Genomic DNA, 16,652 nt, shown 5'->3' on the forward strand with positions numbered 1-16,652 from the left:
CATTATGAGTTGCCACATCTGGCGGCTATCAGCTAGCTGATGACGCCACATGAGTGCAGTGCAGAGTGGCGGCCACTAGACAGCATTTGGGGCAACACATAGGGGATCACATGAGCTAACGTGTACGTGCAGCCTGGCTTTGTCAATAAAAGAACAGAGAAGCTCAGGCAGACATTACTCCACTATATCATCACAGCAAATGGTGGTTAGATGCTATATTAATGCTCTGAATTTCACATGTAGAACCTAGGCTTTGTAAATGATTAATGAGGATTGAAATGCATTCAACATGTGTGTGGGCACAAAAGACACATACAGAGAGTTTTGATAAGACTTTGTCTTCAAGAAAAACTCCACTTACATTTTTTAAAGAATGCCGAGGCTTTTTATCCAATAGGCAGCCATTGAGTCAGTTATCCAAAACCAGTATTCTATTCAAAGTCATCTTTCATCGAATAGTCATAAAACTCATAAACCACAATGTATTCCCGTTAAGTTATTTAAAATTATGTGCTATATTGCTGACACAGTGGGTTCTTTTTATTAAACAATGTCAAATTTCCAGCCTCTTTTCATTGTGAAAACACATCCACATCCTCGTCAATCTTAGGGTCTACCAGCTTTAGCAATAATTTTAGCATACCATCCCATGATTCACTTAAATAATAAGTCCCAGATTTAGTGCCAAACCATAACTTTCATTTCTTTAATCAATAAAGGTGAATGAGTGTCATTGTGTTATATTTAGCTCATCTAACTGTACACCCACAATTCATATTTATGCGCACACACACAGTTTCTAGTTAAAATCGCCAGTGACATGAATCTTTTTATAAGAAAATTACACTGTCAGCCTCCTTGGGTTTCTGTGCAGAAATAAGTCTGATGAGTTGAGTGATCAATAACAATGACTCAGATTTTGGTTTTTTTGAGGGAGCTGTAACGTCTGCCTTTCAAAAACTCCCTTTCTGGCTTGTGGTCTGAAACAAAAAATGGAATCTCCAGACACTGACTGATGTATGAGTATCGAAGTTTTTCAACTATCTGCCTCTTACTGCCAATTAAAGCTGTCAACCTTAGAAGCAGCCTTAAGGGTTGGGGAATGGTGGGTTATGTTTGAACTGTGGAGTTCACATGAAAATAAGAATTTCCGGCAGAGATAAACAGACTGGTGCCACCACCAGGGCCTCACAGAATGACTGCAGCAGACGGGTGTCGTCCTGTTATCAGGGCCTATCCTTGTCTATGTGGGAGGAAGGAGATGCAGACAGGAGTGAAGCATGGGATGCAATGAACCCAGCTGTCTGAGCTGCTGACTGACAAGCCTGTCCAGTTCTGACAAGCCAGCCTAGAGCTTTGCCTTAATGATGGTCTGAGTGCAGGGAGAGCAGGGAGGACCGATGAGGTCAGAGTCTGCACCATGACGAGGCCACAAAACGGCAAAGAGAGAAGACAATACTGATAGAAATGAAACTCAGGTGGAGGGTGAAGTGCTAGGAGGAAACAGGTGATTAGAGCTAAGTCAATGCAGATCGTATTGTCCCATGGTGTATTTGTGCAACGTATCCTCCCAAAAATCTGGTAGGATATTTTACGAAAAGTTACATTTTCGTACGAAAGTAAACAACATGCATACATCTCTTTTTTTAAGATAAAATTTCCTCTTTAAAGAAGACTCAGTTAGGTTCAGGCAACAACACTACTTAGTTAGGGTTAGAAAAAGATGGTGACATACTTGGTTAGGTTTAGGCAATAAACCTACTTAGTTAGGTTTAGGAATTGATCACGAAATACTTAGTAAGTTAAGGCCACAAAACTACTTAGTGAGGTTTAGGAAAAGATTGTCATTTGGGTTCAAATAAGAACTAAATCAACTTCTGGTTCCACATGGGGAACAAACAGCCGTTACCTGGCTGAAATATCTGTTTTCGTAGGAGGGGTTATGCTAAGGATGTTTCTCATGCATCATGGAGCAATTAATTCAGGCCCGCCAAAAAAATCCAAGTAATTATAATAAGGACGGTTGTTACGAGACTTCTGTACGTAGGTTACTTACATTAAATTACTTTTATCCTCTGTTCATCTGAAAGAACCCAAGAGGTTGGAGGTGGGGTTTAAATGAAACACTGCTATGCTTGCTTCATGGCCCTTATGAATGGGGAAGATCAGGAATATTTTAGACACAGATGTCAACTTTTTTTATTTGTCATGCACCACTTAGCAACTTTTCTAGGAATGGACTGGGCCCTGCCTCAAATGCAGTGTCCAGTCCTCTTTAAACATCCATGGATGAAACAGACATTGGATGTGAGTAAGTACAGTCTATCACTGCTGCAATGGCTTGAGGCCAAGACATTCTAACAGGTACAATACAAGGGCTAAACCTTTAGGGAGTTCATGATTAACATTTGCCTTTTCTTCAACACAGATGTTTGGTTTTTTTAAGAAAATAAATAAACCAGAAAAAAAAAGGGCATAATAATCACAAAGTATTGTCTGCTTATAGCTGCAAAAATGTCACCAAAACAAATTAATGAGGATCTGGTGACTAGCCAATTCAAGAAACTAGACATGAAGAATGCAGTAAGCAGCGGAAACCAAAAAAAAAGAGGAAGCTTGGATTTTGGAAAGTATCCCCAAGGTGTGAAAAGTGATTCAGAGTTTTGCAGTCACAACAGTTTGTCAGACTTTATCTATTGTTTACCAGTAGGCAGATGAGCTCATTCAACAGAATCAGAGCAACAAGTCATGGGGAACTGTCAGGAGAAACAATATGCACACACTCACCAGCTACTGCGGTCAAACTCAGGAGCACTCAGCACTCTCCCTGCAACACATCATTTGCATTCCAAGTAGCTGAGAATAAACCACAAACCAATGCAGAGTGTAGGTAGTAGGCCTGTGGAACATCACAAATGAAAATGACTTTCTCGTCTGCCCACCAGGCTGCGTTGTTATGGGCATCGCAGCTGCTGCCAAAAAAATCTTCAGGCGCCATATGGTCCTCCAATATTTGTCAAGCTGAGCATGAGAAGCTCTTTCTTGATCAGATGACAGCATGGTGGAGGAATCCCAGCTATTAGCATGCATCAAGCTGTCTTGGTTTCAGAGACTTGCATCAAATCCAATTATATAACCGGGCTCGGGGGTTAATGGGGAGGAAATGGCTCCCTAACTGTGTCACCACATCAGGCGTATATTCTGTGTCATACTGGGGGTTTGCCCATTAAGGAAACATTTAAGTGTTTAATGTGTGTAAATACATATACATACGATATACATACGATATGACATGTCTACAGTTACACAACGGATAATACGGTCTGTTCTTTATTTGTAATTTGGACATGAATAGCTTTATTTCAAAATTATATTTTGATATTTTGGGAAATGTGCTTAAATCCCAAATTCCTCCTGAGGGTTTTTGAATATAGATTTAAATGTCATATTTTATTATGACATCATACAAAAAAAGCATTTGCGAATAAAGTAATTAATCAAACAATTAATTGTTTTTTACTTTGTTAAATCAAGTTTCTCTAATGAATATGAACTTGTCAGTGAGTGCCTCCTTGTGTGTGCGGCAAACGGGGCAGTAAACGTTATTTTGGTAATTTTTTGATATCTTTTTTGGTTATTCTGCCTCTATTTTACAGATGAGCTAAGCATGAGAAGCATCAAACTGGTAACTTTTCGATGATATGGCACATAAAAAGGGAATTTTTTTAGACCAGCAAATATGGATCGAACATTTTTACTGGAAATATTTGAAATATTTGGATCACACAAGTCGGAAACTACACACCCACCACTGGAATCTGATTCTACAAAAAGTATAACACTAATGGTCCTGATCTGCATCTACACAGAAATATAATTTCTAACAACAATAAATAGCGATGGCAACATTTGAATTTGATATAGAACTCAAATGTTAACGATATTCTGGGTCGGGCTCCAGCATGCTCTGAACTCATGGTGTGAGCTGTGGGTACAAGAGCAAAATTGGAGCGGGATGGAGCAGGAGATAAGGTGACGCTCCAAATTCTGAAAAGTTTACGCTCTGTGATGTATTCAAAATTCTCCCACTCGTACTAGTTATGGGATGGGGCAAACTTATACGGTGAAGAACCTAAAATAAGCATGGAGCTCCGGGCAACTGCAAAAGGAGGAAAGCCAACCATTGTTTATTTGCACCTTGCAACGATACGAAGCCATTTGAAATCGTCAGAAGAAAATCTTATATCTTTAAGTTGTATTAACTGTATTCTTTTATATTGCCTTTGTATTCCTGCCCATTCTGTCTGTAACAGTAACCTCTGTCCAGACAGAAACTATTTTACTTTAATTAACAAACCTTTGTTAGTAAAACCTTTTGGTGTAATGTGAAGAGCGCTCAGCTCCTTTAGGAGGTCACACCTTAAAGTATTAATCACCTTTTTCTTCCTGTAGAACAGACGTGTATTGAGCCTATGTAAGTCCACTACTACAGACTTGTGAGTTGGGTTCTCAGACCCAACTCTCTGAACTGACAATGAATACATATCTTGGGTGCTGATTGATCAAAGGTCCTTTGTCCTTCCTGAGAAGCTTAGCCCAACCCACACCATTTGTTTGACTGTTGTTTCCTGTAACCTTGTATATAATCTTTACCAGAACTGTAGTTAGAGAGAATTCAACAACCTTGTTGTGGAGTTCTGTCTCCACTGCACAGTGAATAGAGCTCATCACAGAATTGGACCTGAAAGAAACTTTTCTTCGACACCCTCTAAGACAGTGGTTCTCAAATGGGGGTACGTGTACCCTTGGGTGTACGTGAAGGCACTCCAGGGGGTACGTGAGATTTTTTAAAAATATATTTAAAATTAGCATCCTTTCAAAAATCCTTTAAAAATAGTTATTTAATAAATATTCAATAAAATATAAGTGTAAATTCATCAACTGAATTCAATGCAACAATGCAATTTTCAGTGTTTAACAAAATCAGACACTGATGGCAGAGCGCTGTGTATTACATCTTTTTTTCAACCTAAAATGCTTTGCGCTGGTTAGGGGGTACTTGGCTGAAAAAATATTTCACAGGGGGTACATCACTGAAAAAAGGTTGAGAACCACTGCTCTAAGATATATAAGATGGTAGCACCTTGGTGCCTGGTTACAGTGCATGCCATAACCGCAACATCCTGGGTTAGATTTTGGCCGTGGGACCTTTGTTACCATCTCTCCCCCATTTCTGCCCTGTCCTCTGTCGAATAGGCGAAAAATGTCCAAAGAAAATATCTCATATGAATGTTAATAAAACTGTCATGTTTTTTTATCTTACTTTAGCTTGCATTTTAGCTTAGCTGGCTTTTGCAGGCCTCCTCAAATATGTCTTCTTATCTTTCTTTCTGGTGTGTTTGCAGACACATGCTGTGTATCTGCTAATCTCCTTGTCCACATTTGCACATATCCTCACACTGCAGTTGATGGAGGCTGGGACGAGTGGAGCGAATGGACCGTATGCAGCAGCCAGTGCGAGAAGCAGCGGGGCAGGGAATGCAACTCCCCAGCACCCAGACACCGAGGCAGGATGTGCGAAGGCAACGGCGAGGCCACCGAGAACTGCACAGATGGACTGTGTACCCAGAGTAAGGCCTTTACCCCTGCTGGGCTTCATCATCATCATCATCATCATCGTTCTCATCATTTTCCTATCATTATCATCTCACGATCACATATACGCTCACACTAACATGGCAAATCATCACAAGCATGTTTGAACAGGAGGTGCGTGTTGGAAAGAGTCCCACTGTGGATTGACACACATGCCCAGTGCATGATAATGTCAGCGCTCTTTCTCCTGTGTGCTGCTCACTTCACATATTGGATGTCATACTGAATCCGTCACAGGGTAAGAAGTGCAGACGTTCACTCTTGAATGACGCCTGACGTTTGGAATGAAATGTCATTGCACTGTTTGGATCATACACATGCAATGCTGAATGTTTCACTCAGTGGTGTCAGCACTAGTATGAATAATGGTTACAGAATCGGGCTGAACCATTTAATTTTGATTTCAAAAGTGAAGGAGTTTGAAGGAGTGCAATCATCAAATCACAAGGGGCATAATTTTATTTTCAGCTTTAAAGCACAGCATATTGTTTATAGCTTTACACTTATCACCAAAAGGCTCTGAATCTGTGAACTAGCTTGTCCTGTCAGTAGCCGCGTTTAGCACATATTTTTATGTGTATTTCCAAGTATCGCTTTAGAAAAGCTGAATGGAAACGGCAAAAGTCGCTAAAGTTTCCTCATTTACGCAAACAAGTTTTTACACACATTGGTGTTTCTTTGCATTAGACGAAATGACCGTTTTGAATCTTGTCGTAGCCTGAACATAACAGAAGGTTAGCTTGGCAGCTTGAATGTAGCGCTGCTCACATTGAGAGTTATCAGTCAGACAGCTTAACATTGTAAGACTCGACCTAGCGGCAGTTTGTCATTATAGCCATCATTGGACATCTTATTTTGACTGTTTGGAAGATACCAAATCAATTCAACTGATTAAACAGCACAGTCACTGGGAAAACAAATGTTGGCAATTTAAGTTTCTGCAAATCAGTGATACTTTGAATGTCACTAGGTAAGAGCAAGTGACGTAGTAAAACAAGCGACGCACAGAGCAAGTGAAGTAGTATATTGATTGTATAATAATGTATAACAAGAGAAAAAGGACCGCTAAGTATGAATGGGAGTGTTTGACGTAGATGGGACAAACAAACAGAGGATTTTAACCCAGGAGTCAGTTGTTCGTGTCCCGTGTAAAATTTCAACGTCGACTTTGCGCTTGTTAAATAACGTTACGTGAGAGAGTTAGCTGAGGGCCGTTGGTATTTATTTCCACTAGTTGCGTTCTTACCCTTACACATTATCAGTGTTACACAAAATCTTTTTTCTAACCTTAAGTAGTTTTGTTGCTTGAACATAACCAATCGTTTCACAGCGTTAATCCACTGGCATTGTGCGTTTATGCAAGTTTGATACGAGGCTTATTTGACACATGTTCAGAAACATTGACATGCAAGGTATCCCGTGGTTTGCAGAAATGTACAATATAATCAAGTTAGATTTGAAAAATATGCTTGTTTGTTATAATTAATTTATTAAGGTAGGCACAAAGTTATGTTTTTTAGTATTAACCCTAACCCCAATACAAGAGGTTTAAGTTATAGAAAATAACCACAATTTCGATGGCAGTCCATATACTGGTCAGACAAACAACTACAAAAAAAGTTTCCCCAAATTGTTCAGCCATACAAACATTTTCAAATGTTATTAATGTTAATTTTGGTTTCCTTAATACACATTAAAATAAAGTCTTGTAGAAAGGTGTGGGATTGAAATCCGTCTTAAAGAAATCAATCGTGTGTTTTGGACTTTTGTGAGGAGATCATTAGCCCACTCAGAGGTATTTCCAGGCCTTTGAACAGTTTGCACCTCACTACCTTTATCTATGGGGATATGAAGACAGTAATGATGCCTGCCTGGCCATTATCGGCTGCAGTATATATATCGTCAATGAGCACAGTCAGCAGAAGAGCTTCTCACTGCTCAGGGCGTCGGATCTGAGACCACACTTGTTAGTCACTTCACAGAGGCTCGGACTTTAATCACCACTTTCTCTCCTCTTTGTCTCACTCTATCTCTCTGTCTTTGCAGATCGAAAGCTGCTACATGATGTTAAACCTCAAAGTGAGTCTTCCTCTGTGGATTTCTTTCATCTTCGACTACCGGGCCCCCACGACTGCCACTTACATGTAAAGCCCTGAATTCTGGGGGAAGGAGATGATCTATTCTAAATTTAAAGAAGTGACAGTTGTTTGCATTCCTCTCAGTGCATACTCAGGAAACAGAAGCATTATGAAATACCCCCCTCCCCCCCCTAAATTCACTCTGACCTGAGCAGCTCCTGTTTTTAACCCTGCAAGATGTGCTCATTACGCATGCATGTCATTATTGGCTGTCCCACTTTTATGACAAGCGCGACATAGCAGCTTTGCTTCTTTTACTTTCAAACCTGGGAGATATATTAGTTGTGACAAGTGAACATGTGCTACGTTGTGGAGGATTAATGGGCTGTAATCACTGCAAACGAGCTAATTTGACCAATTTACAGCGCCGTCCCCACCTTCCTGTGGCGGCTTTCAATCACTTGCTGGAGTTGGCCCCGGCTAAGTGATTGTCAGGTGCTCGCTTGAGCGCTTTCATTACCGGGCTACGTTAATGTAAAAGTCGTGCCTACTGCATGCTTTAAGGAAAGCTCTGATGATTGAATGAGAAGGGCATTAAGTTGATATGTGGCTGGTGATCACCCTGGTAGGAATACCCTAAATTAATTTTTCCTCTGATTCGTCCTCGCTACAACTGGTGACCACCGGCTGCACCGCATGGGCTTTGACCATCCACACTGTGAGAAATCCATCGCAGCTATTGGATATAGACCGGTGGGTCTAAAGGCAGTTATGCTAATGGACCTCCATGTTAGCAGCTTGAATGTGAATGTGTAACAGTTTAGAGTAACAGCCGGACATGTTCCTTTACGCCTATCTTTGGTGCATAATGTAGCATAAAGAGATGAGACAGATGGTCCGCTCCATCTTACCACTTTCCATTCTACTTGTTTCATTTCCATCCTGAAGCCAGACTAAGGCTTTGTAACTCCCGCTTGTATTTGACCTTGAATGTCTACATCAGAACAGTATTGTCTTCCCCTTATTTTCTTCCATCTCCTCCTCACTGGGTCTTTATTAATACAACAAAGATAAGGCTCTTTTATATGGAACACTTTATTGGCAATACTGCCTTCATCACAGTAAAAATGGAAGAAAACTTTAACTTACCAAAGTAATAGTGATGTGGTGTTTTTATTCACTTCAGTGGCAGAGAGAGCGAGGCACTTTATTTCTATTATATATTTCTACAGCACTAATTCCATCAGCTGCAAGAGTCAAAAGTCAGTCGTTCCACTTTGCCTTTTTTCCCTTAAAGTTGTTTACATTCCATGAATAACATTCTTTCCCGCAACAATTTTCACTTTAAACATCTTGAAGCCATTCCTCTATATGTTATGATGACTATAAGGCTCATTGGGGGGTAATATACAGATATTCACCAATATTATCCCTTCCCCCCAGGTACATAATTATTTCTGTTTACCTACAACGGCCCTAATATGCTGTCTTAATATGCTACTAATAATAGACACACACTCTTCTTCCTAGCGGCGGCTCATGAAGCATTGAGTCGCTAGTGTCAAGCAGAGGTGAGGAGTGAGCTACAGAGGTCTGCTAAGCTCACTCTGCACTGCTAAGATTAGTTTTCATTTTCAGACTTAGTCAGGAGGTAATTTATCAGACTTTGCTCAGTCATCTCTTGAGCCACCACAGACTTCATAAAACCTGTTTTCATATGCACAGCAGCACTCCCCAACCCTTGTAAACAGACTTTGTTGTGTTCCCCTTTATCTCTAATCAGGAGTAGGGCAAAGAAGAAATGACTGGAGTTAAGTATGATTTGCGATTTGTGTTGAAGTCATGCTATGGAAATGGTCATTATGAACAGTTTTTACCATGTGTGCTGTTATGCCGCTATGCTACAAGTGAAACTACCCTCTTTCATAGGAGAATTTACGGTAGCTCTCCTTTCTTTTGTGTCTCGTTGCTTTAGGTATGGACAGCTCCAACGACGTAGCTCTGTACTCGGGCCTGGGAGCCGGCATCATCGCCGTGGCGATCCTCGTGGTGGCCGTCATGCTGTACAGGAAGAACCACAGCGAGTACGGCGTGGATGTCATCGACTCCTCCGCGCTCACCGGGGGTTTCCAGTCTTTCAACTTCAAGACCACCAGACAGGGTAAGAGAGAGAGTGCCATCAACTCTGCGCCGGCGACCGCAAGGCCAAAAAGGCAGCGTCATAGATGCCCTCTGCGACAAGGCCGCGCCGCTGATTGATGGCGTTTGCTTGCATCTAGCAGCATGGCGTGCAGCCTCCCTATCTGCTTAGGATTTATACTTCCACAATCAGTGAAAGGGCCTGTCCTTCTATTTTGACAGACCTGCTTCTCTGTTATCGTGAAACAGGCGATAATCAATCTCCTGCGGCAACCGGCAACGCTCCGCCCCCTCACTGCAGACCCCATATTTGACACATCAGGCAACTGATCTCCTCCATCAGATTGCACTGGCCTAAAGCACTGATGGATAAATGTGAGGGGTATGGAACAGTGAACATCAATTCAATATTTTGTTCAAAGCAATAACTTCTGTTGGCGGTGTGACTGGGCCTGTCCCGGCCAGCCTCGCCGCAGGCATTCGTATCACTGTCGCTGACATTTCTGGGTTAGCGCAAGTGATAGCCATCGTGGCGACAGGCGATCCATCCTCGCTTTGGTGACACCATGCCCCCCCCCCCTCCACCGAGGCCCCGGTGAGTCGGTCGAAACCCTCACCCTTTGTCACGCCATTGGGAGGCGGTGAGGAGGAGTAAGGGGGGGCCGGGATGTGGTTGGAGCCGGGTCTACATTCAGCAGGTCATCAATCCTATTTAAATGGGCCAGCCTACCTGCTGTGCCCTCCGCCGACCATAATCCCTCCTTTCCATTTTCCCTCTAACATCGACCCGGCTGAGGCTCCCCGTGAAATGTGGAACACTTCCTCAGCCCCACTTTGCTTTGGAGGAAGTTGTTGGGTTATTTTCTATTAACCTACTTCTGCCGTTATGGCATTGTTAACATTTAACCGTCGTTTTCATAAACATAGCAGGAAAGTGGAAGCTTCCTCTAGAGGGTGGGGGAGGCGTCTCTGAAAGTGTGTTTAATTGCAAATCTGTTTTTTTAATACCTAATAATCACATAATAATACCTTTAAATTCTTAAAGGAGTTGGTAAATGCTTGCGGACGGCTCTTGGCTGAAATGCGGAGTGCTGAATGAGTCTTCGGACCTGACCCCCCCCCCGTCTCCCAGCATTACTTCTCCTTCTGAGTGATTTTTAATCAGAGGCCCAATTCCAGACCTATCCCTCAAGGTATTCAACCTGAGGTACATTTCATTAACTTCTCTCATCTCGCCACTGCCATTCCATTTTCGCCGCGCCGTTCTTAAAGATGCACACTCAAGCGATAATCAGATCATTCTCCACTCGACCGGAGGAGGGGAGAAAATTCTGCAGTGATCGAATGTCAGCTGCAGAAGGGTGATGTCCAGCGGGCTGCAGCCCCGACCGTGAGCTGGAATATCCGCAGAGTCGCCAGTACTGTAGGACCGCTGTCTCTTTTAGACTGTTTAGATATGGATAATGCTTAATAATAATAATAATAATAATAATACATTTTATTTATAGAGCGCTTTTCAGAGTACTCAAAGACGCTTTACAGACATTTAAAATCATCATTAAGAGCTACACACTAAAAACTTAAAACTTAAAACACACAGCATTAGTCAGACATTAAAAGCAGTTTTGAAGAGGTGAGTTTTGATTTCTGATTTGAACATTGAAAGATCATTGCAGTCTCGGATGTGTTTGGGGAGAGAGTTCCAGAGAGAGGGGGCAGCTATTGAGAAGGCTCTGTCGCCCTAGGAGGTTGATAGGAGATAGGAGGTTGGCATCAGAGGAGCGTAGCCGACGGGACGGAGTGTGGTGATGGAGCAGGTCGGTGAGGTAGGAGGGGGGCCTGATTATGGAGGGCTTTGTGAGTGAGGACTTTGTATTGGATCCGTTGTGGGACGGGAAGCCAGTGGAGATTCTGAAGAACAGGGGTGATGTGATCACGGGAGCGGGAGTGGGTGAGCAGACGAGCAGCAGAGTTCTGGATGTATTGGAGTTTATTTAGGACTTTGGTTGATGTGCCATGAAGAATGCTGTTGCAGTAATCAGCTTATTTTCTATTTGCATGGAACATGATCTTAGCAGCAATTATCAGAGAAATTAATTTGTTATTATATCTGCTCATTGTTTGTATTGTTGGTAATGCAGTTGCAATCACAGAGTACATTAGTGATCACCAAATCTACTATTAAATTCAGATTGAGTATGTGGGATTCATTATATCATACAGTATTAATAAGTATGCAGCAATAGTACAGATGTCAGAGGTTAAATCACTGCAACAGTATTGATACTGTGTGCTGAAACAAACTCTACAGACTCACTGTTAGGGCCGAATTGATTAGTAGATTCATGGATTTGGTGATCACCAGACATTTAGACAATCGATTATTCAAAGTAATCTTTTGTCAAGTAAAAAGAACAGAAATTCACAAAAGGGAAAATGTAATCGTTCTTTGTGTTTGATATCATTGGAGAGTGCATGTGGAGAGTTATGCACGATTGGTCAAACAATAAAAGACAATTGAAGATGAAACTTTGAGCTCTGGGAAACTCTGATTGAGATTTTCCACTATTTTCTCCAATTTCACTTTCAATTAAAAAAAACCTCATTAACACAAAAGACATCAGACACGATATGTTGAAAAGAAAAAATGTTTTAAGTTTAATCATCCAAAATACAACATCTTACTGTGCAGTATTGCTGTTAGGCATAAAACGTTAAAGGGGAACACAACTTGGATTAAGAATTCCAATATGTTGTTTGCATGGCCTAGGAATGATCAATCAATATTTGTTAACATGAGCTACTCTCCTCTCAAAGCCAGTGTAAGTCTCAACCTCATGATGTCATCAAGTATACAAGTCTGGAGCCGCTCCAAGGACAATGAATGTTGTGTTTATTTCCGTTTATACCCAAATTAGCTTTATTGTAGTGTACTGTTTGTCAGTTGTGAAACAGAAAATGCACAATGAAAAAATCCCCCTGAGTGCTCTCAGTTAAATCTGTAACATCATTACCATTCCATCGTCTATGGAGCAGTTCTACACTTTGTACTTGATGACATCACAAATCTGAGTTTAAAACTTATGGACATGGAAGGAGGTCGTTCACGTTCACTAATATATTTAGACTTTTCATAGGAATACCATGTATGCATTTAGAAAATAAGGTGTAGTTCCCCTTTAACCACATTTTACGCTACTGAAACATAGACTTAGTACATTTCAAGAATTTTTCAACAATCAAATTTAAATTAATTGCATTTCTTTTTCCCTTTTTCTAAAATGTCTTCTATTGCCCTTCATTTGAAATGGATTACAGTACTGCAAAGCTGCTCGAGTTGTATTGATTCATTGATCTGTACTGCATTGAGTTAAAAAAAGTTACAGTTAAACTAGGAATTTAGTACGAGAGTTTGGCTCTTTGCTTTAAGATGTGTTCACATTGTAGTGAAAAGTGAACTAGACTTAAAGACGAATTGATTAATCAAGAAAAAGAATCAACAGATGAATCCATAATGATTAGCTGAAACTCTATCCCTGGTAATTTAATCGGAACAGGAGAGACAGCACAGTTGAAAAAATAAAGTCATAAAAGAGTCATAGTCATAGTATTTCACAATTAATGTCATAAAAGGTCAAACTGCATACTTAAGTATGCCATAAAAATGTCAAAATGTTAGAGTTTAACATAACATAAAAAGTCATAGTATAGTATGTTATAAAAATGTAGTACATTAGTATATGTCAAAAACAGTCAGCATAGTATGTGGAAATAACTCATTGTATAGAAGGTTGAATTAAATGTTTTAAAAATGCCATTAAAGTATGATAAAGAAAAGTCATAATATTGGACATCGGAGAAAAATCATAGAATGTCATACTAACGTTAAAATGTAGAATGTTAAAGTATAGTATGTCATAAAAAAGTCGTAAAAGTTGAATAGTATACATAGTATAGTATCTGGGGAAATCTCCTTATACAGTAGGTCGAGAAAAAAAAAACACTCTTTAAATCAATACACTTCAGGTAATATTCCATATTGTGAATTGTCAATAATTCTGTTATGAAGACGAAAAAAAGCAGGAAAAAGTTGAGTTTTGAAGAACAAGTCAAAAGAGACTTGCTCGTCACAAATCACGCCCCCGGTAATTAACGATCCCCACTAAAAATAAACCAACATTAGCCTCCCGCCTTTGCACCCCTCGCCAGGCAACAGCTGGGCGGCAAGGACTCTGTGACTTCGCCGTTATCTTGGCACGGATCGTCTGTAGGGCCCCGCAGCGCGCCAGAGTCTGCCAGATCGATGCGGCGCGCTCCGTTTGGCAGCGTCGTCACATCTAATGGTCACAGATGACGAACACCCCCCCCACACACACACACACACACACACACACACACACCCTCTGCATGCTGTCTAGTGAAGCACTCCTCTCATTTACAGAGCAGTCACCTACACCCATTCCTGGGCCCCTCCCTCCCCGTCCTTCAGGAGGAGCTGACTCCGGCAGTGCCTGGTAATTAAATCTAACGCTCCTGACCGTGGCTCCGAGCCCCGGACCTTCTGTCCAGGTTGTGCTCCCTGGCCTCACCTCACCGGTCAGCCGCGGGACATTTCCCAGAGACCTGGTCCTTGATCCTGGTTTCAACTGGATTAATGTTGCATGAGGATGTGCAGGAATTTGGAGGTTTATTTAAATCAATAATAATAAAAATGATTGGGTGATTCAAAATGAGCGATACCTTTTCTTTCTTTTTATTTTTTTTTTATGTCATGAAAAATGAAAGAATACTACTTGGCACATTTTTTTCAGCTTCTCAGCCTTTTAAAATGTCAACTTTAACTTTGCTTAAAAAAAAAAAAAAAAAAAAAAAGGCCTACAATCTTCCATCCATCCATTTTCCGTAAACCTGCTTATCCAGTTAAGGGACGCAGGGGTGCTGGAGCTGATCTCAGCTGTCAATGGGCGAAGGCAGGGTACGCCCTGGACAGGTCGCCAGTCTGTCGCAGGGCTGACATATATAGACAGACAACCATTCACACTCACATCCACACCTACGGGCAATTTAGAGTCTTCAATGCACCTAAGCTGCATGTCTTTGGACTGTGGGAGGAAGCCGGAGAACCCGGAGAGAACCCACGCTGACACGGGGAGAACATGCAAACTCCACACAGAAGGTTGCCCCTCTTGCTGTGAGGCGACAGTGCTAACCACTACACCAGCGTGCAGCCGCCTACAATCTTGACCTTATTTAATTATATCTTGGCCACTAGTGAATGCCATTATGTATGACTACTGTTCAGGAAGCAGAGAGGTTGGGCTTTGATTCATTAAGTAAACCAGTTCCCCTTCATCAAGCGAGTCCCATCCCAGCGGGGCTCTCCGGTGACTGTTTGGTTTCCTGTCTCCGTCTCTGTAGGCAACCCTCTGCTGCTCAACTCCTCCATGCAGCCCGACCTGACGGTGGGCCGGACGTACAGCACGCCCCTCTGCTTCCAGGACGGAGCGGACAAAGAGCTATTCGACCCCCTGCCGGACATCAAGGTCAAAGTTCAGAGCTCCTTCATGGTTTCGCTAGGTGTGGCCGAGCGGGCTGAGTTCCATGCCAAGGGCCCCTCCGAGACCTTCCCGCGGGACCTATGCCGGGACTACAGCGGCACGGCGGACAGACGCAAGAAGGGCCTGCTCACCCTCAACGGGCCCTTCAGCGCCGGCAAAGAGCAGCTGAGGACCAACGGCGTGTTCGGCAACCCCGGGGGACGTCTGGTGGTACCAAACGCCGGTGAGCTTCACAGGAAGGAGATAAAAGTGCAGAGTTTGTTAGCAGCGCCGCCTCTATCTTCTGTTGTGTGGATAATAAAAAAGAAGCTCACACAGTGGGTTTCTGAGTTTCCATAATGAGAGGCTGCAGCAGCTGCTCGTTATGGAAGCCGTCGTAAACCGGCGCCGTTTAGCATGAGGCGCAGTCTTCCCAGAATGCCTCGTGTCCCCACCATGTTGTTCTCCACGTCCCCGGTGCTCGTTGCTAAACGATCCGCTGTGTGTGCATCAACAGTGAAGTTTAACTTTGATGTGTATTGTCGGCACACACACACACACTCACACAAAAACAAAAGAAAAAGTGGTGCAGTGAACTTTTTCTCAGCTCTAGAAGGTTGTACACTGTCTAAAAACAGATCCATTGGCTTCTAAAAAGGCTATGAATAGAATATAACAGCACGAGGAGTATTAAACATATGAAAACAAGAACGTTAACAGGTCATAATTAGAGAATAAACAAATAAGAAAATTAGGTAGTTTATGAATATATAAATAATTAAAAGAAAGGATACTATATTAAAACCTGAAGAGCTGGGGTTTTTTTTTTTATCTCTACTTTTTGGTTGCCAAAAGCCCCCGTATGGTTCCTTCCAGAGTTCAGGATCTCAGGCTGAGGGAATAAAAGATGAGAACTGTCTGTCTGGATGTCCATGGCTTTGACTCGTCTTCTGACGGTACAAGTCACACAGGCTGGTCCAGGATTTCCCAATTATCTGCTGTACCATCTACTCTAGCAAGCCTTTTCCCTAAGCCTGTAGTTCCAGAGACCAACCAACCAGCAAATAAGCTTGTTTGCTTTCTTGCTAGATGAAGAATTGACACCACTCTCATTGTCTCAATGCTAAATATACCCTAAAACTTAGCTTAGCTTATTTTAGCATAAGGTCTAGAAACGGGGAAACATTTAGCTCTGTCCAAAGATAACAAAATCCACAAAACATCAGCTCTCAAATACACTAAT

The 16,652-nt window shown here is 41.9% G+C and overlaps 1 protein-coding gene across 1 annotated transcript in view; it reads left to right on the forward strand.

Annotated features, from left to right (window-relative positions):
- The window catches only part of unc5db (unc-5 netrin receptor Db), a 195,478-nt gene that overhangs the window by 131,098 nt on the left and 47,728 nt on the right, over positions 1-16,652 (forward strand). The window contains exons 7-10 of the mRNA XM_054610379.1: positions 5,466-5,630; positions 7,702-7,734; positions 9,709-9,894; positions 15,291-15,653. Coding sequence (XP_054466354.1) covers positions 5,466-5,630; positions 7,702-7,734; positions 9,709-9,894; positions 15,291-15,653 — 747 coding nt within the window. The remainder of the gene's footprint in view (positions 1-5,465; positions 5,631-7,701; positions 7,735-9,708; positions 9,895-15,290; positions 15,654-16,652) is intronic.

The sequence above is a fragment of the Anoplopoma fimbria genome, chromosome 13 (genome assembly GCF_027596085.1).
Source record: "Anoplopoma fimbria isolate UVic2021 breed Golden Eagle Sablefish chromosome 13, Afim_UVic_2022, whole genome shotgun sequence".
Taxonomy (NCBI): domain Eukaryota; kingdom Metazoa; phylum Chordata; class Actinopteri; order Perciformes; family Anoplopomatidae; genus Anoplopoma; species Anoplopoma fimbria.